The following is a 25,525-nucleotide window of genomic DNA, read 5'->3' as shown; positions in this document are numbered from 1 at the left end:
ATTTATTTGAGTTTCCTAACACAGGGGATGGGTGCCCTCTCTCCTCTCCAAATATGCCTTTGTAGATTTTGAATGTTGAGCTTACACCGCGCAATGTCTGCACTGACCAGGGTGTCAGCAGTTGTCAAGTGCAGCCACCCTTTGCCATCAAAATAAGAGCATTCACCGATGTTCTTATGCAAAGGGCTCATGTTGTGGGTAATCTTGCTAAGATGTCTTCTTTTTATTTTTTGTTTTCTTCAGTTGCCCCATCTATCCACGACATAAAGAGCCATGGAGTCGGTCTGGGACGCACAGCCCTGCTAAGATGTGAGGCTGCTGCAATGCCTTCTCCAACATTTGAGTGGTACAAGGGTGAAAAAAGGTGAGTTCGGATTGTTTACCCCTGCATACCCGCATAGACCTTTTTTCATACCAGATTTCTTCTGCATGTCATTGAACTACAGGAACATGTGTAATCAATAAAGGAGGAAAATCACTGCCTTGCATTTGGGTGAACTTACAAGCCTCTGGTATTGTGCACGCTGTTTCACCGTGACTCTCGATGGAGCTGAGGCATTGTTAACGAAATTAGTTTCGTGTGTCCTTTTCTTGCTATGACAAGTCGACACGCCATGAAAAATGGGCCGGTAGACACAAATATAAAGAAATCCGTATGATTACCCGGGAATACTTTTTTCCCGCGGAAGTCTAAAGTCCACATCTAAATATCAAATTTTTACTGCAATCGTTCACGCTGACATTTGACAATAACGCTTGTGTTATTAGGTCACACCTTCACTTGATAGAAAATGTATTACTTCTGCTTGTTTGCTTTTTTTCCAGAGACAGTGCATTTGTTTGTTCTGCCATCCATCCAGCCTCTGGGGAGAGCGCACAAAAATGTTCCAGCGAGAGTCATTTGTGCCTTGTCCTCACCTTGCATCCTAATAAAATGTTTGCTGGCAACTGGCTTAAATCATTCGCGACACATACATCAATCAGTCTAGATTCAAGTGTCAGTTCTTGAATTTAAAAACCAAATTACCCCTATTACCCGTCATTTACCCACTCCTGGTGAGCACAATTTCAATCATCAGCTCACACTGTGCTAATTGTAATTATAGGGTGGATTCAATTTATTCAAATTGCTAAGGAGGCAAGTTGGCGTGATTCTAGTCTTTACTTAATTCAAGGACTTGTTCTTTCTGTGACTTCTTACATGGCTAAATGTTGATTTCTTATTTACTCCTCATTATGAGCAGGACATTAGTATCGGGACTTAAGCATGGAGCACGTGTAGCTGCTGTACAGCATTAACGCTGCCTTTTTCACTGCCCAATTACTCGTCATGTAAAATGAGCCCCACTCCTGATTTTGGCTGAGTGTTGATGCAGCTATAGCATTGCTGCAGATGTCGTTTCATTTGGTCGATAATGGAAGGCGTGTGGCGGCTTCTGCAAGTAAATCTTTCTCGATGCATCGCCACTATCGCTCTCGGATGACGGAGGAGAGCATTGACTAGTTTCACGGTGAAGTAAAGAGGTGAGACACATGCTGAGATTATCAGAGAATGTTCAGCTAACATTTGAGGAAATCGCCATGGGAGAGGGAACAACAGATTTGCGGATATTTGCTGGACATAAGGTCGCACATAATGCTTCAACCCAGAGTGACTCTCAAAGCGAGTCGAGCCAAGCTCGAGATCATGGGGGGCACAGCAAGGCCAGGATAGAAGTATGTCTCCTCTCTGGAGGATTTTATGGTTTATATGTTTAAATATGAATCTGTAGCAGTACAGGCAACCGCTGAGATGAAAACAAGCTGTACCATCTACAAAAATCCCACAATCAGGATTCATAGCATATGCCTGTGCTGAGTGAATTTTAATCTCTACAGGCTGTTTAAGATCATCACGCCCACAACAGTAAACAATTTAACATTTGTCAGTTTCTTAGCACAGATGCCAGGCACAACTGTAGTAGGATTTATTATAATCCGGCCGCACCTGCAACAAAAACGATGAACAACACGTCAAGTGGCACCCAGCTGGTTCACCTCTGGGTCATTTCTCTCTCCTCGCAGTCCTTCAAAGCGTCTCTCCAAGGCAGACCAAGGGATAAATAGATCTGTTGAAGAGAGTGATGAGCCACTACACAATCTGAAAATCCACTAAAGATGACAAACATTTGCGCTGCCCTTGACTCTAGCCGTTTCCACCCCCGTTACTTTGTGTTCGGGGAGAGAAATCAAAGCATCATTTGTTGTGATTGTGTTCTGTTTTTCAGGATTATCAAGGGTCAGGGCATCGACATCAAGAGCCTCAGCTCCAGATCAGTCCTCACAGTCACCAACATGACAGAGGATCGTTACGGGAACTACACGTGCGTCGCCTCCAACAAGCTAGGGACGGCTAATGCCAGCGTGCCTCTCAATCGTAAGTTGTCATTCTACCTGCTTGTGGCTAACTGGAGTGCTGAAGAGTCAGAGGGTTGGAAGAGTGTTGTGGATGTCAGTGGGGGGTTCTCTGCCCTCAAAAGTGTTTTCATTTTTTGCTACAATTTTCTTGTTATAGAAAAAAAAAGGTTTAACCCCAGTGGAAGTGGTTGCCCACAGATCACCAGTAAAAAAAAAAAAGATTATTTCCTAGACATCCGCTTTGTGAATCAGTTGTCTATTATTGTTAGACATCCTGTGTGTGTGTGTGTGTGTGTGTGTGTGTGTGTGTGTGTGTGTGTGTGTGTGTGTGTGTGTGTGGGTGGGTTGGTGCGTCTGCTTTTTAAGTCTACATCTGCATGTGTACTGGATAAAAACACCACCTGAAAAAGAAATTTAGGTTTGAGGCAATAGCGTCACAATTACAAAGGCAGCAACACAGGTCAATCCTGCTAAGTTGAATACCAAGTAGGAGTATGAGTCAGATTTTAAAGAGGGCTCCGAGCCAGCCCTTTCACAGCTTTTCAAAGCCCATAAGGAATCTTTCCGAGTTCCAAAAAGACCCAAATATCAGAGGCCAAACTCCTGCAGTATCACTGATAAACAGCATTTATTTCTCATAGTTAGAAGCATTCTTTTAAATAAATAAATCAGTATGTGTCCACAAAATAAATGAAGTCATCCCTGCAGAGATACTTCAGCTATGCTATTATAGCTCAAGTTTTCATTCTTTCATGCACAACTCTTCAACATTGCCACCCTGACTGAATCAATATTGCATATGAATAAATGAGGTGGCTCTGCTTTTTCATTCAGTGCTGTTGTCTGCCTGAACACAACCTTAGACCTTTCCGCTGGAGAGAGAGGCTCTGTGTTTCTAGGATGAGGCTTACACAAGGCTGTCTGTTTTCACCCCAGACCAGCACTTACCCAGGCCCCTGCTTGCTTAAGCATTCAAAACAACTAATGAAAGGGAACTGGAGATTGAAGGGGGAGAAAAACACAACGCTGCATCAAAAGCTGTTATACAGCCAAATCATACCTGTGATCTCATTCATCACTATGTTCAGCAAATACAGGAAACAAGTACATTATTTGAGAAAATGCACACTTGAAACCAGTGCTGCCAGGTAATTTGGGCTGTAACATACTGCATAAGACTGGACTCTCACACACATCACATCACCACACGCACTCGGGTTTTTCTTTATGCACACTTCCTATAATTTATAATCTTTATAATCTCTTTCTGCTATTTGCACATTTTTTACTGTAAGTTTCTAAGTTAATTTGTAAATTTTTGTAGTAACCTGTAAATTGTAAATACTGTAAAACCACTGTCATTTAATGGTCGGGTTTGCACAGCTACAAGCATTTCACCCCCATGTCATACTGTGTATGGTTGTGTGTGTGTGACAAATAAAATTTGAATTTGAATAACAGTTCTGCACATCCTCAGTTTGGCTTATGTGTCAATTTTATAGCTTTATTTGGAACAAACGATCTATGTGCTTCAGTCACATCACAGAGTTTTACAGATTTTTACCCTGAGTGAGATTTCTTTTTTTAAATCAGAGAAAATATCCTGACTAAAAAAAACGAGAAATCTCTTAAAATAACAAGTAAAACACACATTCTAAGCAGTTCATTCAGTAAACTAAGCCTAACTTACTAGTTGATATACAATTTATGAAAGAAGAACAAACTCTACTAAAAACTCTACATTTCTCTCGCATATTAAGTGTAACGCACATCTATAGCACCTGTTAAACCTGAATGGTGTATTATAGTTCTGCTTTTGTGAGTATGCCAGGGTTCACCGGGTCCAAGCGATGTAAATTTTGAGCGCAAAGCTCCGTGCCGACGTGCACATGCCTACCAATTTTCTGTGACACCCATTGACACATTACACTACAACACACCAATGCATATACCCTTCAGGTGCACTTCAAGCAGACTTCAAAGAAGCATAACAAGAATGGCTACTCATCTGTGATGTCTGCAGCTCTCCATGACGGTTCCCGCAACCGAGTATAATCCCTGCCTTAGTGGTTCTACAAAGTGCCTTACAATTCACTCACACACACACACACTCATACACCACTAGTAGAGGAGCACTGGACCCAAGGATGCTGTGGCTTGAGATCAAAGTTTTCTCAAACAGCAATCTTCAAAATTGAACTTTCTGACCATAATCAGCTTTTTGAAATCTGATCTGTGCGTGCCACGAGCCGCAGCTCAGAGCTGAAAGATGTAGGAAAATATAAGAAGATGTACAACGTGCAGGCACTCAGTGTTAACCAGCATGTGAGTGAAAGGCTTCTAATAATGACGAGTCCAGTCGAAGCAGCTCTTGTTTGGGGACTGTGGGAGAGCATTTGTGTGGTAGACTATCATTGTATTGTTTTATGTCTCATCTTTGTGAAGCTCCGTGTTTGAATAGAGATCTTCTAGCACATAAAGATGCCGGGCTTAATCTTGTCCAGGAGGCAGAGTATAATATACAAGTCATACGTTTATATTATACCATCTGTGCATGTTTTGACAAAATATAACGCAGTGTTGTTACTGCATTTAAAAATGGAAAATAATAAGCACACTGGATAAGGTTTGGAAGGAGTGTGATGTGTTGATACTACTGATAGTTATGATTTCTAACACTTTAAGGAAAAAAATGTGATAAGTTTGGCACATCAGCATTGGGAATAATGATAATAATTCTAGAATAATAAAAACGTAACACGTGTGTCTGAATGAGGTGGCTGTGCATGCAGAAAAAATACTGTAGGATTTTACTAAATGGTAAAAAGTAATAATAATGCTACGTTGCTGGCTGTCACTTGGTGAAATCAATTGCAAAGAGGGTGCAGCACGAAAAGCCTTCCTGTGCAGCTTACTGCTACTACTGCACACATAGCTAACATGAAGACACCGACTTGTCTGTGGACGTTCTTGAAATTTGAAAAAGTCCAACGCAAACACTTTTCAAAAAGTGCAACTTTTACTTTGAAGGCGAACCTTCTCCATTTCCATTTTTCACTGCACTTTTCACCTTCACTGCTTTGAGAGTGGTTGCCAAGTGCTTGCAGACATGTCGGCGTTTTCCATGCAAACTACTGACAACTGTAGCAATGTGCAATTGACCAAAGCAGGAGGTTTTTGGTGAAACACCAAATACATCCACCAACCACTTGCCAAAGTTGCAGAAAACATACATTTCCCTCATGACCCTTCGTAGTTACCAGGGGGCCACTGAGTGATCTGTAGGCCTGTGTGAAAGGGGGCTTTAGCAATCGACTTCACAGTGACTGCCAGCAACCTCCAACAGCCACTCTCAAGCAGTCCGGAAGTACATATTTCCGGTGGTTGTTGAGATGATCTTTGACAGGTTTCCTAGCAAGATTAATAAGTTTCCAATTCTTGGTTCTGTATGAGAAAACATAGATTCATAAAGGTTGGACGAGGTTGTTTGACGATGATAACCTTTCACAGTTTTGAAAGTTGCAGCAGTAGATCCGTTCTCTACACTCTAGGCTTTATCACAGTCATGATGTCTACTGACTGGAGCCGAGGGCGGCGAGGGTCAAGGTATAGATTAGGTGAAGTGAGCCATCAGTTCATTTATTACAGGCCTAAGTGAAGTTCTTCATTGATCATTAAAGTATAATTGGCCCATTTTGTCAGACTGCCCAATACACAGAATTTATCCAAAAAAAGATAAAGTTCTTAAAATGCCCTAAGGCTTATTTGCCAGTGTAGTGCTGTCGATTGTTTAATGAACAAACAACCTGAGGCCTTTTTTTTTATTTCCAGGAAAGAAATCCACTATGAGCAAACTTTTAGGAAAAATTCCGACATGTTTGATGACTCCACTTTCCGAACGCACATATTTTTAAAGCTCCGTGAATTACTTTTCAACATCTTTCATTCCTGAAAGAGCAAGACACTTCTTTTATGAAATATCTGTCTACAATACATGCATTCAGGAACGTCTTCGTGAGTTCTCCCTACTTTTTGGTGGGTGTTTGAGTTTTTCTTACACTCTTCCATTATTTTGCCCAACTGAGCGACAAAAAAAAGAGATTAAAAAAAAGCAGTGACATCGTGACTGAGGAACATCGTTTTCTCGATGTTTTACAGTGAGAGCAGTGGGAAAAAATCTATTTAATGTATTCAGTGATGAAATATGAACAGGTAAATTAAATTATTCACTAGTTTGCACTGCACTCTCTGATGATAACATTGTCCCTAGCAGGCCAGAGACTCAGACTACAAAAAGATATTTCTGTAGAGTTGGCAATTGTCAAAGGAGCACTCCACTCTCCTGTTTGTGTATGCACAAAGAACATCAAAGGCTTGTCTCAGATTCTCAAATGGATGATCTTAATGTGACACTAGCGAGGCCTCAAAGGCAGAGCGGTAAAGAAACCCTCGGAATAGAAAGAGGAGGCAGCTTCCTGTGCTGCCACCCCCAACTTCTCCCCTTCTCTTTATCTCTTTGTCTGTCGTTCTATCGTGGCTTTGTCTGTCTGATTCTCTTATCTCGTTCTCTCACTCTTTTTCTCCCCCTTTCTGCGACTGTTGTCACTCATTCTTCCTTTCGATCACTCTCTTCCTCTCAGCGAGAAACACACACAGGCACACACAGAGTCTTGCCCCTCCCTTTGTCTCTCGTGATCTAGAAGAGAGGCCGTTTCCGATGTCGCTCTTAACGAGAAATGGCAAGCAGTCGCCGCAGCGCACCTCATCGCTACGTTGACGCAAATAACAAAACCCAGAGGTGAGATTTCACCACGGGTGACTTTGGGTTGCTATTTTTGAACCAGTCAATAGCTATTGATGAGCAAGGGGGGAAAGGGGTATGCATATTAGACTGAGCATCGTATATAGTGAGGTGAATTGTAAGTAGAAGAACAACGTGTGGAGGGATATTTATGGTCATGTCCAGCTGTCTCTGTGGTTGTTTGCACTGCACTGTGAACTGAGGGTTATCCCTATTCAAAAAAGAAAAACAAGAGAAAAGGAAGTACAATAAAGCAAAACACACAAGACCTCAGAGCTCAGTGTCATTGCTCTGTTGTCAGGAATTTAAAGCTGAAAGGTCCTTATCTGTTAGTGGTGTAAATCCTTTTTGTCTTAACCTTACAGAGTCACTTTAAATCAATCCAGGAAAAGGTTTGCCATTATCGCTGATGAGATGAACTGTGACTCAGCAAAGCCTACTCCCAGAGAAAGTAAACACATTTGCCTTCAATTCAGAGCAGCCAGTGGAAGACAGATAGTTGGGTTTCTGTTTCAAATCAAATAGGGATGAAAAGCAGAATTTGCATTCTGATCTCGTCTCGCTTTCGACATGGTAGGCTCTGACTAACGCCTGGGTTTTTTTATACGAGTTAGGTGCTGTGTTTCCTCACTGTCTGCTCTATTCTGCCAGTTATGTCAGAGCGTTTTGGTTTTCGTGCTTTTAAACCATTAGTCAGGGATTGTGATCTCTTTGAGCCAAGTACCACTTTAAGCTTGTGTTAAAAAGCTGTGGTAAAACACAAACTGGGTTCTGTGGAGCAGAAAGAAAGCATATAGCCTCTTTGTCACCACTCTGCAGCACTTCTGTGCGCGTGTGTGTAAATCTTTTCATACTTTGTGAATACCACAATGCCCAGTGTCATCGGTGAATGAACAAATATCAAAGTGAAACAGCACTGGTCACAATTGTCTGTACTTTTAAACAATTGTTAAGCTACAAAGGTGTGATGGATTGGACTGGGTAATAGTTATGAATGATGCATAGAAATACCCCAAAATAACTTTTTGTCCTTCTGTATGATTTCAGTTGAAATGTGTGATTACAGACGAAGCCGAGCTCGCACAGGTTCAGTTTGCACTGATTCATTATCAGTCTCACTCTCAGTAGCTTTGCTGTGTTTTCCATATCACTCTGTAGCAAACTGAGCCGCAGTGTGCATACAACAGAAACGTAATCGCAGTTAATGAGGGTTCAGCTTTCGGCAAAAATTCTATAGTGAAACCTGCGGAGTTTAAAACCAGATCGATGCACTGGTTCCACGCTCTTTTCATTACTGAAAGAAATGTAAGGCAACGTTGCGCTGTGAGGAGTCTCGTCAAGAAAAGCGTGAGTGGGTTTGGTTTGGGAAAAGGACAACACAAAAAATGATAGATATTCCCATTAACTTTTGCCAGAACTGGCTGACCTGTCACGATCCCTGCTTCTCATCCTGGACAAGTTAATTAAGGAGTAAATAGTTTATCACCGCGCGGTTGTCAGTCAGCATCTGAAGCCACAGCATTTCCTGAGGTCACCATGCCCACGCTGACAGGGCATGGTGACCTCAGGAGCTTTTATTCACTCCTAGCATGTTTTCCTTCAGTCTTTGTTTCCTCTATAATTAGAGCTGGGCGATATGAGATTTTTTCATATCACGATATGTTTTTTTCATTTCAGGCGATAACGATATCTATCACGATATAAGCCAAATAACTATATTTGTAAGATTTAAATGTGCCGTTGCTCACAAGTAAAATGTGAAATAATCAGCAGCTTGTTTTTATTTAAATATTTATTTCCCATAATAAGTTCAACAGGGTAGATGTACTTAAGGAACATGAGACTTTTTCAGATAAATAAAGGCAAATATTGCAAACTACACAAAAGGCAGCCGCTAAAGCGTTTAAGTTTCAAAATAGAACAAACGAAACAGACTAAATTGTCAATTCCACTTAGAAACAAAATATTAATTCTAAAAATAAATCTTAGTTTGTTTTACAGAAGAACGGACAAAACTGACTAACTTTTGTCAATATCAAATAAACTGAGAACTAAAAGGAAATTCTCAATCTCTCCTTGTTGTATAGCTGAGCTTTTCAAACAGTTTTAACAGTTACTTTAGTCTGACAAAAGCCGAATGACGAATTAGCGCTTCCAGTCAGAGACTGAGGCTACGTCCACACGTACACGGGTATTTTTGAAAACGGAGATTTTCCGTTTTCGTTTAAAAAAAGAATCCCGTCCACACATAAAGGCAGAAATGAAGGAAAACGCTGCTATGAACATGCCAAAGCAGCAGGTGGCGCTAGATTCCTAACCGTGCCGAAATGTCGGCCAATCAGAAGTCTAGAAGCCTCGGTGGGAAAAAGTAAACAAAGCTGGGGCATAGAAGCAGAACCGAGTCGTATGTGTGGACGGACAGTAACTGTGTGTATATGTAAGCATTTAAACACTGCAGAGAGTAGAATTAACAGTATTGTAGAAATTCATTTCACCGAAACAATAACGTGGCGCACAGTGTGACGCATGCACCAGTTTATTGTATTTCCAGACTTGCTTTCGGCACAATTTACAGTGCATACTACTCTGTTTTTTGTCAGACTTGAAATAGCCGAAATACCTTCACACTACGGAACTTCTATGGCTCTTCCGTTCGACAATCTCTCCGGCATTGGAACCATCATCTGTTTTCTCTTCGGTCACACTCGGTTGATTTTTCTAGTCGGCACACTCATTTCCTCCATTACCCGCTGGCTGCTTCCCAAACAAACACACGTGCGGCTTGGCACTTGTGCTGTACGTAACAAGTCACGCGACGTGACGCTGCGGCTGTGATTGGTTCGGCTCTGCGCTAATTAGTTTGGATTGGCTGACCTTTTTTTTTTTTTTTTTTTTTTTTTTTTGAGGACAAGAGCGGCGAGGTCTATCGCGATAGCTTAATTTCTCTATCGAGTAAAAGTTATATCGCGATACATATCGTTCTATCGCCCAGCTCTATCTATAATGTTAGTATGCTATGGCTGTTTGTCTGTTGGGTTAGTTTCATTGCTTTGCTGTTGCTCTTTAATTTATAATGAGCAGGAATTATTGGCATTTAAATGCATGCGTCGATTTTCGTGCCGGTGGCTGCTCAGTTTGCTGTTGCGTCACGGAGACAAATATATATTGAGTTCCAGTCTTTCTGTTCATTTGCATGGTGTTATTAAAAAATAGGATCATATCACAGTGCTTGCCTTGTTGCTGTTATCCAGTTATAATTGGAGTATACTCAATAAATTGGTGGAATTAGTCCTTTTCCACTTGTAGTTTTGGTGCTTTTCCGTGAGCTGTTACTGTATATGGGATCCAGAGTGTATTTATATTTTGGCTCAAGATGTCATTAGGATCCTACTGTATGTTAATTTGCAAGTAATCAATATTACCGAGTAATATGTCAGATAAAAAGTGCACGCCTGCTGCAGCCTCTCATGTATAGTTTAAAATGTTTCACTTGAATCAGTGTCCCGCTGCATGATTATCAGCGGGCAGCCAGCGTGTTGTCTAAACTCCTTCTCAGGCGACAGCGTGCTCGTCGCAGTAATGTAGTTATTGGGGATTTGTGGTCGCAGCAGAATCCTCATTGCTGTTCGGGTCCATCGACAGCGCCCTCAAACAGCCGAACCTTTCTTCCTCCACATCTAACTGTATAACCTTCAGCTGTAAACGTTCACTTCCTTGACTCGGATCTCTCACTTGATGAAATGAATGAAACATGGAATTAGTTCTGGCAGAGAACTGTAATCAATCTGGAATGGCTGATTGACACCAGCTCTTATATGTCTTACAGTAATTGGCTCTTTCAGTGATTGGCTCATTTTGCAGTAGTTTATAGTAATTCAGGTGCACAGCACAGATATTACAACGTGAGCCTGATGATTGTTCCTCTGACAGCCACACCGCTAACAGCCGCAGCACCCTTTACCTTCCCGCACGCCCTCCTTGTGTCTTAATTATGATTGTTGTTTTGAAGAAGACATCATTCATGTATGTTTATGTTTATTTATGTGTTTATTAGGTGAGTTGAGCTTCATCAGCACACCCTCCCTCCCCCTCATTCATTGACAGCTCCTCAGACAGCAGAGGATTTTCAATCAAATCTAACTGTGTAACAGTTTTTTAAAAAATGTTCATGATCGTTTGTGGGCCAATAATTATTTTTAAAAGGGCCAAAAATCATTGCAGGTTGTTTCTGACGGCCTCTTACTACACATACACATGAGCACTGTGTGTACACTGCACACACACATGCAGAGACACACTCTTTATGATTTTAGCCGAGGTATAACAATCACCAAGCTGGCAATCCCTATTTCAACTTCCCATTTCATGTGCTAGATGGAAGTGAACTTCGGTGAAAAGACTGAGGCTGCTCACTCCAATTTTCTGAGGAGTCCTCCAGCTTAATTGGTCAAGCTCTTATCCCCCAGCCCACCTCGGCTTAGCCCTGAAGGAGATTTTCTCCGCCTATACCTCTGCCTTCATTTCCTCCCCCCCCCCCACCTGCTCCCCACTCCCACCTTTTGAGCAGTAATCGGAAGAGACTGATGGAGAAGAAAAAGAGTTACTCTTCCTCTCTCTGTGTCACTGCTCAGCCTCCCTCAGGCAGGAGAGACACTGCTGGCTAGTTGGTTAATGAATGTTGTGTTCATTTGTCACGCTTATCAATCACTGCATGTGTAGGTGTCATTTTGACACGTCTCCTCGTCTGCCATTGTTGTCGATGATGTCGTTCGCTCACGCACCCTGTGATTGTACCTGAGTCACGGAGCAGAGATGCAGGAAAATGTGAGCAAAAGGTGAAACCTGAAATGTGGGTGTGTGATTACAGCCTCGAACGCAGGGGAATAATATCGAGTCCAGGCGGGGATTGGATGGCTGCGGCGCATCGTGCTTCAGCCAGGTTTATTCATCCTGGTTTAAAATGACTCCTCTTTTATATTTGTCCGCATTGGTTAGAAAACAGAAGCGTGTCCTGGCAATATTGGACCGCTGATTGTTTTCCAGCATTAAAACCATTGAATAGAAGCAGCGCGACATAATTTGAGGGCATTTTTAGAGCACGCACATATGAAAAAGACACTGAATAACTTTAACGTGGCGAGGCTGCCATACGCTTTATTTTCCCCAAAAGCGCCCTTAGAGTGTTGCACCATTTACCTGTCTTTTGAATGCCTGCATTTCCATATTTAGGCAATCATAAAAGCCATTAACATTTTCCAGTTGCACTGCGATGATGTTTGGTGCTGAAGCCCAGCAGGCAGTGGAGCTTATTCCCGACAACACCCCACCCACCATTGCCGACTCCTATAGGAGGCACAAAGCACTTTATGGACATTCATCCCTGGATGAGCGATCCGAGTGTGTACCCACACACACTTGCCGCCATTAAAAATGAACAAGGGCAAATACTTAATTGGGCGGCTCACAAATGAGCACAGCCTTAAAAACGGACCATTCCATCATCATGGAGGAATAAGTGAGGAAGATGTTCATGCAGGCATGTGTCCCTGCATGAAAAATACCTTGATAATGCTCTCAAATGGAGCAGCGGAGATAAATTGGACACTTACAAAGGCTCGGGCTATATCCAAGTTTGTCTGGGATCTCCTCTTCCTATATTTTATGGCTCTAAGTACGGTTTTTACTGCAGCATTGCACAAACACGCCATATTTTATCCATGGAGGTTTAATAGGATTAGTGATAAGTTTTATTGACCCAGCCAGTAATTAATGAGTTTTGAGATTGTTGGCTCTGAAATGTGACTTTATAAACTCGGATATTGGCACAAACTCGCATACCAAAGACATTTTGTGTTTCTTTGTTATGAATCTAACTCTGAACACATCTCATACAGGAGAAAACTCCAAGAAGTCTCTTTGGAATAGCTGCCTGCGTGCAACCCATAGAGCTAAAACGGATGTGTACAGTTTTAGTATTAACTTCTCCTTATGCTTGTAATGAGCTAAAAGTCTGAGCTGGGCTCTCTGTGAATACTGGTTCCTTCAAATCAAGTCAGATAAATCTCTCACATTATCCCTTCACAAAGAACAAAGAGAATAGCAATCCATGAAATAAAATAGCTGTGAAAACTAATGTGTTTTATCTCGCAAAAGGAGCAAGCTGCGCGAGAGGCCGACCGGCGTATACAGTATGTGAAATGATGCGTCGCTCTCCTGAATGAGAGAGAAACTCCAAGTCGGCGTGGAGCTACGAGGGAGAGATTGCATGTCAAAAGATATGTTCCACAGTAATGGAGGAGTGTCTTGAGAGCTCATGAAATGATTCAGTGGTGAATCCATGCTCAAGTATTAATCAGATAGCACCCGGCTGGCTGTTTGAAGAACTGAAAAGAAACTCTCTTCACATACCGGGTCCCCCAGGACTACTTAAAGTGGAAACATTTGTGGAAGAAAAGATGAATTCGACCATTTCCTCACCAATATACCGAGGGAAAAAGGCATATCATTTCACGTATGAATACTGATTCTTGAACAATTTCCACCTCAAATAGAATGATGAAACGACGTGAAAGCAAATGTTTTATTGTTGTTGGCATAACAGTGGCTCGGTAAAAGAGTAACACAGTGATTACACACTTGTTTGAGCGCTTCAGAAAAGCAACACAGACCACAGATTGAGAGCATGGTGGGGACTACAGCGTACCCTCTTTTGCCCCGCAGGTGAAGTGCCCATATTGAGTTCCCGTGTAAATGGATTAAAATAGAGAGACTAAGTAGCCTCTGCACTATCGCTAACGTGGCGCGGCACTGGTGGAACGACAGAAAGTCATTGTATTCCTCGTGTGAATGTTTTTAAGGCGTAATCATGGCTGCTTTGATTTCTCTTGTGACATTTAAGCTCCTCTGCTCTCATGAAGCCTTTTAGGAGGAAGGTGGCTTGTATCTTACATAGCGCCTTTGCAGGAAGTCTAAATATTTTTATAGCCTATCATGTGCGAAAAACACATGATAGCGATGCCGACTCCTGTATCGCTTTGAGTTTAGCCCTTATGGTAAAGAACAGCTTTGATTTTTGCTACACATTTCAGATTCTGCTCTCAAGTGAGTCACTGCACAAAGTGGGTACAGATTTTTCTCAAATTGAGTGCTTGTTTACCAAACAGCTATGTTAGATCAAATGGGCAGCAGTGTTTGCATTACACTGATATCTTCATACCAATTTAGTCGACAAGGTGATTGTTGAGTGTTGATACGAGATCTGCGGGGGGGGGGGTCGTTGCTGCATATGTGACACAAGTACAAAGATTTATGTGTCATATATACTTAAAGAGCACAAGCTAGCTGTTTAGATTGCCACACTGGATGTTACTTAATTCCATCAGCCTGAAAGCTATTCAAGATTGAGTTCCTCCCTCAGAGGAAGGTTCCCATTGTTGCTGCTTATTCTTTAGCGCCTTCTCCAAACACGATTTGGAGAGAAAAAATTAAGCCGAGTGTTGCTACTGAAAAACTACCCCCACTAAGTGCAGGTGGCCGAGTATTCCTGAAGAGAAATGAAGACTTTTCACCAGGTCACAAAATCCCTTCAGGGTTTGGGACTGGCTCCGGCTGCTGGGTTCGCCCTTGTTCTTTTTTTTGTCTTAGCAGCAATTCATGCAAATCAGAGGCAACTGGGGGGAAAGGTGCTTTTTATTAGCACGAGGAGGTTGCATCTCGCTATAGCCATCGCTCCTTAATGCACGGAGAGGATTTGTCGTCATTCCCTGTCCTTTTTTGTCCTTGCATGCATTATTATTATTATTATTATTATTTTATTTTATTTTTTAAATTTTTATTTTTTTATGTCTCCATTCTGTTAATAATACATGAATGTCCTCTTTCCCTCCCCTTCCCTCTCCCCCCCTCTCCTCCCCTGTAGCAATTATTGAACCCACCACCACTAGTGCTGTCTCAAGCCCAGGTCAGTATATGTCACCATGCTGTACACCAAATCAGCAACGTGAGCCGCTGCCTCATACTAACCTGAGCTGAAAACCGCTCCTCCATCTCGATTTATTTCAGTTGGCTGGCTGGAGTGCCTGCTGGGTGTACAGCTTCACTGTATGTCTTTTATACTCTATATTTGCATTTATTCTTTTTTTAATCTTTTGTTTTGGGGATTTTTATTTTTTGGTAATTGTTTTTTTTTTTTTGGCTTCTTCAGTCTGGCTACATTATTCTTCTTGCAGCCTGTGCCATCACACTACCCCGCCCCCTTTTTTCTGCCATTACAACCCCGCCTCCCCCACCAGCACCCCCACTTGGATCAAATAGCGTCATCAAGTGGCTGCTCCATATTCCGTTGGGTCTGATGCTTTTCATAATGCTGATGGCTTCTTTCTCTCTTTCTCTCAACAACACTCTCCTGCTCCCCGCCACTCGCTAAATGTAGTATACATGAAAGGCAGTACACCGTCGGTGGTGAAGGGCCTGTGGTTGGTTTGTTGTTTGCAAGATGGAATCTCCGCTGCGCTTGTAGTTTTCTTCCCCCCATTCCAAAAGGAGAAAAAGGGAAAACTACCTCCCCCCCCTTTCTGTCTCTCTCGTAATATTCCTCAATCATTTCCCCCTACTTTCTCTCTCTGTTCTTTCCTCTTTAAAACAGTCCTCTGGCGCCGTGCCACCCTCTTTAACCTGATCTCCTCCTAGTGCTGTTGTCAGTGCTACACTGTCGACGTCGCCCTTATTTCCCCCTCCTCACTGCATTCTGCTGCTTCCACATTCCAGCCCAGAATAATCCCCTCTGCCTGGCCGTCTCTTCTCCCTCTCTAATGGTTTTAAGCAAGTCGCAGAATGTAATCTCTCATGGTGGTTACATTATTTATTTTTTTTTTTTTTGCTTAATTGTGCTCATGTGCACAGAAGCACACTGGCACTAAAAGCTTTCTCTGACACAGATGCGCATTGTAGACGCTGAAATGAAAACATTCTGAAATATTCTGATGTGCCCAAATGCACCTGCACTTACAGTACATACTGTACTGTAATCACACGCGAGGATTCGTATTGCACGATTTATCTCCTAGGCAGTTCTCGTGACTTTTCACCCGGCTCTGTGGAAAGATGACATTCTCTACCTGTCTGTCTGAGCCAAATATAATTATCCATGGAGATTCTGTCAGATAACAAGTTAAAATAAGCTCAGCAGCAACAAACGGTCCTGGCATGGCCCTGAACTCTCATTTGATGTAATGCTAGCAGAACAAATGACAATTTCATGGTCCAAAGGAACACCGGTGGTTTCAATCGTGGAGATAAACTCTCTCAGTGAGCCACTGTTTTTGCTTTGTTCCAAGTTGTATTTGAAGTTAATTTCTCAATGCTGCCTTCACTAACTGGCTTGGTAAAGGGAATTATTTTAGATCCCAAACATTGTATAATTAAGTTTCATAATTATTATTTTTTTTACCAAGTTATTATCTGCTTTTATTTCCCCTATGAATGGGTTTGGGGAGATGTGGTCCCAAAATAAGAATGAAATTTCTTGTCTGTAAGGTAAAAGAATCCGAAGATCTGAAATGGGGGGAAATAAATAAATAAATCTCAGGCCCCACAGCACTTGGCAGTGTATGTTTCAGTCCATTGATCAAGGGCAAATGACAAAAACAAAATCAAATTACAAAGAGAAAACATTGTTAATAGGAAACATCCGTCACTGTGCTTTTATTTCTAACCTTGCTGGGCCAGTACTACTCTAATAAAAGTCGTCTCCAATGGGCCAAAAAAGCTATTGTGTAGGTTAATTAAATCCTATTTTTATGGTAGATGTTAGATTGTTTGACTCAGCACTTGTATAATCTGATATCCCACAGACACAGCTGTACACAAGCTTAGTTTCCCACCCAACAGGAAAACTTATGAAATATTTCTAAGCAAGATTTGGGATGTGAAATGACACCATTAGTCGCAAAAAGCTGCAGTTCCTTTAGCGCTGCTAAATAACAGCATGGACCTCTACGTGAATGATGCTCCATCCCTGATAAACATTGGAGCTCACATCTGCAAAACTAAATATATCATGGCTGAAATTCATAGAAGCAGGATTCACTTGGCTTAGTTGCCTTGTGTTCAGGAAAGCTGGTCAGTAACCCATTCATGGTTTATCCAGTGAGGACTGTCATACTGCGATGGGTCACTACTTGGTCTTCAGTATGATGTACTACAAAAGATCAAACAATCAAATGTCATGCCTGATGTTTTTGAGACAATAATTGTATCTTAAAAGCCTCAACCTTTTACATAATTGATTATACACCACAGTATACACAGTCTAAAACAAGGCAGCACGGTGGTACAGTGGTCAGCACTGTTTCCTCATAGCAAGAAGGTCCTGAGTTCAATGCCACCATTCTGCTGCTTCTGTGTGGAGTTTGCATGTTCTCCCTGTGTTTGTGCAGGTAGGTTCTCTCTGACTACTCCAGCTTCCTCCCAAAGACATAATAGGGGATAAGTTAATTGGAAACTCTACATTGTCCATAAGTATGAAGGCGAGCGTGAATGGTTGTCTGTGCCTATGTTAGCAACAGACTGCCGACATGTCCAGGGCGTACCCTGCGACCCTGAAGAAGGATAAGCGAATGGATGGATTTCTAAAACATCATGTTAATTAACTGAATGTTTTTAGAAGGACATTCAAATCTTTGGATGTTGACAGACAGATTTCCAAGATGCTATGTTTCTGCATTTATAATTCTATGTATTATGTGCATGGTAAGGCAAGTTTATTTATATAGCACAACAAGGTGATTCAAAGTGCTTTACAGAGACATTAAAAAACAAAAACAAATCAAAGCATGATTTAAAATTGATTAAAAAAAAGTAGATAAAATCAGTAGTTAAAATGTAAGTTTTGAAATTTAAGCTTAAAAGTGTGGATTTTGTGTTTTATTCAAATGCAGCTGAGAACAGGTGAGTCTTCAACCTGGATTTAAATAAACTGAGTGTTTCAGCTGATCTGAGGCTTTCTGGGAGTTTGTTCCAGATATAAGGAGCATAAAAGCTGAATGCAGCTTCTCCGTGTCTGGTTCTGACTCTGGGAACTGATAAAAGACCGGATCCAGATGACCTGAGGGATCTGGAAGGTTCATACTGGGTCAGGAGGTCACTGATGTATTTTGGTCCTAAACCATTCAGAGCTTTATAGACCAGCATCAGAACTTTAAAGTCTATCCTCTGACGGACAGGCAGCCAGTGTAAGGACCTCAGAGCTGGACTGATGTGGTCCACTTTTTTGGTCTTAGTGAGGACTCGAGCAGCAGAGTTCTGAATGAGCTGTAGATGTCTGACTGATTTTTTTAGGTAGACCTGTAAAGATGCTGTTACAGTAATCAAGCCTACTAAAGATGAATGCATGGACTGTAAGGTACAAGGACTGGACTGAAAATGAATGAAAAAGCAGCCAAAGTCCAAATAAAAACCTTCAGAAAGCCCAGAGAACTATTGTTTAAGACTACTGTGAAAAGGTCTGCATCCTCAAGACAGTACTGTATAATATGAAGATGCTACTGACTCACTACAAAAGCACATAACTGGGACTTTGTTTGGGTATATGATCAAACTGAACAGTTGGTGAGTGATAGGAGCAGATTGTAACACGATTCCTTTGGTAAATGTAACTAGTATTCTAACGTCTACACAGCTGTGTGAGCTGTAAGGCCTAGTATAACTGTACAGTTGTTGTTTACCACCACAAAAGCATCTTTGACCTTTGACTATTGAATTGCACCCATGGAGATCAATACAAATCATTTCATACTTTTATCTTATTTTTTCTTTACCTGTTTTATTATGTCATACAGATACATTCACATTTATCAGGTAACCACACGCACAAAGGGAAGCCATCTGTCTCTGCCTCTTGAGATGATGTTTTATGTACCGCACCGTGAAAGTTTATGCTGTGCAAAATGGTAATATACTATTTGGTGACAATCAAGGCCTTAAGCTTATTTTATCTTTAGCATATGGATCTGCATGCATTTACCCAAACAAAGCACTGCTCCAATTCTCTAAAGCAGCTGGCTTGGTGCCACCCTATCCTCCCAATGAAATGTAGATCTGAGATAAGAGTGTTTGCTCCCACAGGTTTTCACTACTGTTTATTCGGATCACTTGACTCTAAGAAAACAGTGTTCTTAACACTGTACTGAGCCGCATATCATGTCTTCATGAGGCAAGATGCACAACTGCTGCTGGTTCGAGGAGTACTGCATGCATTATACATAACCGAGGTACCTCACTCTAATTCCCAGGTGCCATGTTAACTTCCAAATAAACAAATTCAGGCGTGAGTGTAGCTAAGTGAACATGATTCACATACTGTTTGACTTTCTCTTTTATCCTCTTATTGGGGCCTAATTTTTCATGGTACATAATTTCCTTTTTTCTTGTTATCTGGTATAATTAAAACGAATTACAGAAAGAGGTAATGCCGATGCTTTCGCGTTTCTGGCATGTGAATCATTTATTTGACCGTCCTCCATTCCAGCATCAAGCTTTAGGAGATAGGGAGAGTGCTTTAATGAGTCTATGAAGGTTTATGTGTCTTGGAAGATAGTGGAGTAGGCTGTTAAAGTTTTCTGGGATTTATTCCCTGAAAATTTCTTGTATCTTTGCAGAACAAAGACTCAGATGAGGGTTCCTTTATAAAGATGTTTTCAAATTGGAAGTTTCAGCGGCTTAATGAAGACCATTTTCTGATTGATTTAGAGCAGGGCTAGGTCATATATCTTGCTTTATTCAAGGTCCAGAGCACAACATCAAAGAGATAATCTACCTCATTAAGTATTCTTCCAAAGTCCTCTAAAATACAAAAAGTCACTCACTCAGCTCCCTGAGGTTCAGGGAGTTGTGTTAATCAAATTATTATAGTAAGCCTGTAAAGCTTCTCTAATGAAAGGATAGCTGGCTAATTTATGTCTGAAATTGGGGTAATGTCTTCTTTGGAAGATTACTTTAAACAAGGTTGAATGTGCTTTTGCTCTTTGAGTTTCCTATTTCATCTGATGCTGACGCAAGCAAGACTCTAAGGAAGATTTTGTTTATGTTACACTCTACAAATACACAACTTGGCATTTTTCTCTTAAGTTCTAAATTAATATTTTCTCTTGGCCATCACTTTGTAAATATTAGACTAACTCTAACTGAAGAAGCCCATAAGCACATCCAGCCTGTCTTTGAATCTATATATAGTACTTCTTTGGTGATTTTGTCAGCGTATGACTTTTACTAACTTAAGCGTAAAAAATGGTGGGCATTTGGTTTAGTACCTTATTTTTTATACAAATATTTGCCCTTAGGGGAGGCAAAAAGAATTACAAAGTAAAATTGTATGTGCAGATTTAGTTTCCCTTCTGAGATGGAGTATTAGTTGCTATCAGCTGTAGGCTTTATAACAAAGGCAGTAGGTTTTTTGTTTTTGTACATGCACAGGTTAACTGTGTATCACAGTTTTTCCCCCTGAATATACTACCGGGCTGCCCTGCTCCTTTGTCCTGCAGCAGTGCATACTAAATTCTCGCAATATATTCTGAAACATATGCTCCAGCATATGCTCGATGCCCACACGGACGACTAGAATGCTGATCATTGCATCATAACCTCAGTACTAGGCCATCCTAAAAGTACTGGGATACCTAGGAAACAAAAGTTATGTATTCAAATGAGTCATAAAAGAAAAATTTGAAACAAAGTTGCAGATTTCTTTCACCTCAGCACACAATAATAGGTTTCTGATGCCACAATATGCCTTTAATTTCCACTAGGATTATTTCTGACGGCATGCAGGAGAACACTGATACTTAGAGATTGATATTGGATTTCTTGAATGTCATTGGACAAGTTGAATAGATCTGCCTGTCCTTTGTTTAGTCCCAGACAAAGTCAATCACACTAATCATTCATTACACATCATCGGTTAGATAACACGGTCTTCATCTGCTCTACGGCACCTCTCAAACCAGCTTTACTTTCCATATGTTGTATTTTTAGCAGTGAAGCAATGTGACACTGTAAGCCGGTTGAAAAGAATCAGGTAACTGATATAAAAAAGGCCTTTTTCCTCCTTCCCTTGGCATTAAATCCAGAGACTGCAGAGACTCTACCACCTCCCTGCTTCTGCAAACCTCAAAGCTCCAAAAATCAACCACAGACAAAGTTCCTGAACTTGCACTCAGATAAAACCCATACTGAGATGCTGTGTGTTTTTTTTCCTGTTGCTCAGAGGTAGGTATTGTAGACTTTATGGATAAAGTCCTCATCCTGAGGTGAACTACGCCGGATTGCTCAGTACGTGAAACTGCTGTTCTAACAAATAGCACACATGCACACAGTTCAATTACACGTCTGTAGTCAGACGTAGGAGCCAGAAGTGCTGAAGTTCAGTTGTGTCAAGTGACAATTAAAATATAGTCACCAGTTTGACTGCTGTCTACTTGGGTTTGTGAGTCATACCAAGCTAATGACTGCATTAATACATTGCACTTATGAAATATTCAGCAGGATGGAGTATCTCCCACTGTTAAACCTACATTGGAGTGTGCTATGAGTGTGACTGGTAGTGTAAATCCTAGAGCACTGGGCTTGTTGAGACCACATTTTAGTGTGTTAAACCTTTACAGTAAACAGCCCTGCCTCTACTTTACCCAGCATGCCTGGTGTCAGACACACTGAGCTACCCACAGATAATCCTTTTTGGCAGCGCATTTTCTGCTAGCCTTATCAGTTGTGTGGTGGCGAGATCAGGAACCGTGCTCTGCTCCTGCAACGCACTGCCACCCCCAACTCCTGTCCCGTACAGTTTGTTTTGCGGTGTTATGCTGACCTTCAATTTTACTGACCTCTGGAAGGGCCTGATAAGCAGATGGCATGTCATCTATCACGCTTGACCCCCCGATCCCGGAACAATGTAAATAGATCGGGAGTTTTGTCCTGCGAAACTGGAAGCCTGTGAGCTTCCTCGCTCAGAAACCTGTTGTTTCAGTAAACATTTTAAAAACACGTGAGATAGGCTCGACAAATAAAACCTCCATCTCCTCCTCTGATAAAACAGAAATTCTATAATGTCTAATGAAAAGAAAACAGGGACTCAAAAGCCACCAGTGAGTGCATGTAAACACTAAATTATACAGGATATATCCAGCGCTGAGGAAGGCTGAGTTTATAACTCTTCTCGGCTTTATTGCATTATCTTCTGAAATGTCAAAGTGTGCTAGGGTTGCCAGAGTTTATCCATTTGATCAACAGTTCCCTTGCCTTCTGACAACACATGCATTACCATAGTGTAGTGTAGTGTAGAGCATATGTTTTCAGGAAATGAAAGCCATTACTTTGATATTATAATAGCACACGATGCGATTGCCTTGTGATCTTCTGTTTTCTCTCTGTAATTTCCTAAATGAGTATTAATCAGGGGAAGTGTTATTTTTTGTTGTTTGGCTGATTGGTACTCCGTTGTTTGTGTGATATTAGTCATTACAGGCTAGGTTTTGTTTTGCTGTGGCTGCCTGGGCTTTTTATTACTGTGCCCTAAAACACATTCTGAGTGCTAATGCTGATTAGTTAAATGTGGGAGATACCGACAATGAAATTGATTTTGTGTTTTACTGTGCTGAGAAGTGTGCTCTAAAACAAAGTGATGGCTCTTTCTCCTTGTTTGCTTTTGGTTAACTGATTATGAAACACTTAAGACATGCTTCAAAAAAAGAAACCTTTTATAATCTGAGGAAAAACAATTATTAATATTGATCGCACACCGTTTGTTACAAATTAAACACAGGGCAATTCTTGGATGGACAGACGAGTCCACACTGGTGAAGGGACACCTCATACATCTATTGGGAACCTTCAATGCCAGTGGAGTAAATGTGGCGTGTATGTCATTTGCTTTAATTAATTCTAACCCCAACATTTTCCTAAAATTAAGCAATTAAGCAACCATGTTGACATAATAGCATTACACAGTTGTTGCAGATTTGTCCGCTGCACATCCGTAATTCGACTCTGTGAGTTTGGAGGCTGCTTGAGTGCAGTGAACTCATGTTTTAAACTTTGTTGCATGACATGTTATCCTGCTGGAAGCAGCTATCTAAAGATGTTACACTGTTGTCATAAAGAGATGCAACAATACTTGGGTAGGCTGTGATGTTTAAACACACTTCAGTTGTACTAAGGTGCTCAAAGTGTGCCAAGAAAATAAATACCCCCCATTGTTACAGCATTGGTAGCAGGCAGGGTGGATCCATGCTTTCATGTTGTTGTTTTTAAGCCTATTACTGAATGTTGCAGCAGTAACTGAGACTCACCAGACAGGGCTTTTTCCAATTTTCTGTTACTTTTGGTTAGCCTGCACGGATTATAGCATCCATTTCCTTTTTTTAGCTGAGAGAAGCGGCACTCGGTGTGGTCTTTTGCTACCGAAGCCCATCTACTTCAAGGTTTGACATGTTTTGTATTCAGAGATCATCTTCTGCATACCTTGGTTGTGTCGAGTGGTTATTTGTGCTACTTTCCTATTATCTCTGGCCATTCTCTTCTGGCCTATGATATCAACGAGGCATTTTCAGCCAGTGAACTGTTGCTCATTGGATATTTTTCCTCGTTATACCCTCTCTGTAAACCCCAGAGATGGTTGTGTGGGAAAATCCAAGCAGATCAGCATTTTTTGATACACCAGCTCGTATGGCACCAACAACCCTGCCAAAGTCACTGTTCTAATGCTCAGTTTGAACGTAAGCAGGCTGTCTTGACCATGTCCACATGACTAAATGCCCAACCAGGGTCCCCTATGGTAAGTAAGGTCCACCGTGCTACCTAAGAATATGAGTGAGAGACATAGTCAAATGATTTATATATAATATATATGAGAAAATGCACTGCAAAGGCAATTATGCAATCATACAAATAATCGTACAGTCTAAGCTAGAGTTCTGCAATCACGCACGTGTACTAAATTTAAACTCTTTAAATTTGGAGACGTCTCAGAGGGAGCCTGTTTTAGCAGTAATGCAATATTTTTCTGACTCTAGGCTCTCAGACAGCATTGCCAAAACATTTTCAGCTCACACAAAGGGCTTTTTACCTCTCCTCTTCCCTATCTTAACTACATAAACAGATTATTATCCATATTTCATGGACCTTAACCTTCACCATTCCCCTCTGCCCCCTGCAAAGACTCATTTTCAGGCTTGCCTTTCACCTATTTGTCAGTCTCTGATTTAAATGGCCGTGCTGCCCTCCCCTTCTGTCAGCAGATTATTTTACTTATCCCACATTTCTCTCACCGAGTCTCTCTGTCCCTGCCTCTCTTTCACACAGCGTTGTTCCCTTGCTCCCACATGCACCGCTTTTCTCTCTGCCTCTGATTATCTCTCCCATTTTGCATCTCCTCAGGAGTGCCGGCCATTAAATGCAAACCTGGTCATGCTGTCAGTCCCACACACACGGAGAAGAAACACAGCGGCGCTCACTTAAACAACTGTCTCGAGAAGAGCGAGAAAACTATTTTACAGACTTCTCCCTGTATTCATCTTTCATGGATATTTCTCTGTATTTGCAATGATAATATTGGAGGTGGATATTAAAACTGAGACCTGTCAGAGCCTTTTCCCAGTTTTTAAGTTGTGCCAAAGAATCTTCTTTCTTTCATGTGTTTCTTCCCATCTCGTATTTGAGTTCTTGTTGGAGGCAGTGCTTTTATCCCTGTCGCTGTCACTTATATTTTTTTTTCTGGTATAACTTTTCAGAGTTTGCAGATCACCAAATCTCACACATCTCTACGCTGTACCCAGAAGATCAAAGCACATTATGCATTGTAGCGCTTTCAGGTCCGCGACATCCTTCCCAGTTTTTGATGTTGTATTTACAAAACCTCCATTCCTGCTCTTGAGTAAAAAGTTCTGCAAATAAGCAGAAAGGACCACAAAGGGAAGCTGCTGTTAAAGGGACGTTGAAAATGGGGTTTTTTGTCAATTTAAATCTCTTTCCAACTTTAATTGGCACTCTCACCGCTGCAGTGGGGGTGATTAATAAGACAATTCAGTTGGAAAGATGAGTTTTGGCGCTCCCAACAACAGACAGGACCGTGCCGTTGCTGTGTGAGAGCTGGAGCAGAAAATGGATAGTCATTTCCTTTTATGACCACAAAAGGCTGCTGTAGAGATTCAGTCTTGGTCTATAATTGAGACACCAGGGTATATTCTCTTTCTGGACAGACTCTAATGGTTAGTGCATTAAGGAGGATGATTGAAGAAAGCCACACACTTACAGTAGAGGCCGCGGTAAATCAGAAAA

At 41.4% G+C, this 25,525-nt stretch overlaps 1 protein-coding gene across 2 annotated transcripts in view; it reads left to right on the top strand.

The window, feature by feature from the left end:
* Window positions 1-25,525, top strand: part of negr1 (neuronal growth regulator 1) — a 165,571-nt gene that overhangs the window by 116,907 nt on the left and 23,139 nt on the right. The window contains exons 5-7 of one of the 2 annotated variants that reach the window (XM_085246055.1): window positions 244-364; window positions 2,268-2,416; window positions 15,117-15,158. In XM_085246055.1, the coding sequence (XP_085102181.1) occupies window positions 244-364; window positions 2,268-2,416; window positions 15,117-15,158 (312 nt within the window). The remainder of the gene's footprint in view (window positions 1-243; window positions 365-2,267; window positions 2,417-15,116; window positions 15,159-25,525) is intronic. The other variant, XM_085246056.1, reaches the window with a different exon arrangement.

This window comes from Mchenga conophoros, linkage group LG15 (genome assembly GCF_057382185.1).
Source record: "Mchenga conophoros isolate Kocher_MC1m ecotype Shallow Benthic linkage group LG15, M_conophoros_male_GT1.1, whole genome shotgun sequence".
In the NCBI taxonomy this organism is placed as follows: Eukaryota; Metazoa; Chordata; class Actinopteri; order Cichliformes; family Cichlidae; genus Mchenga; species Mchenga conophoros.
Note: the sequence above shows the minus strand (reverse complement) of the source record. Positions and strands in the feature narration are given on the sequence as shown.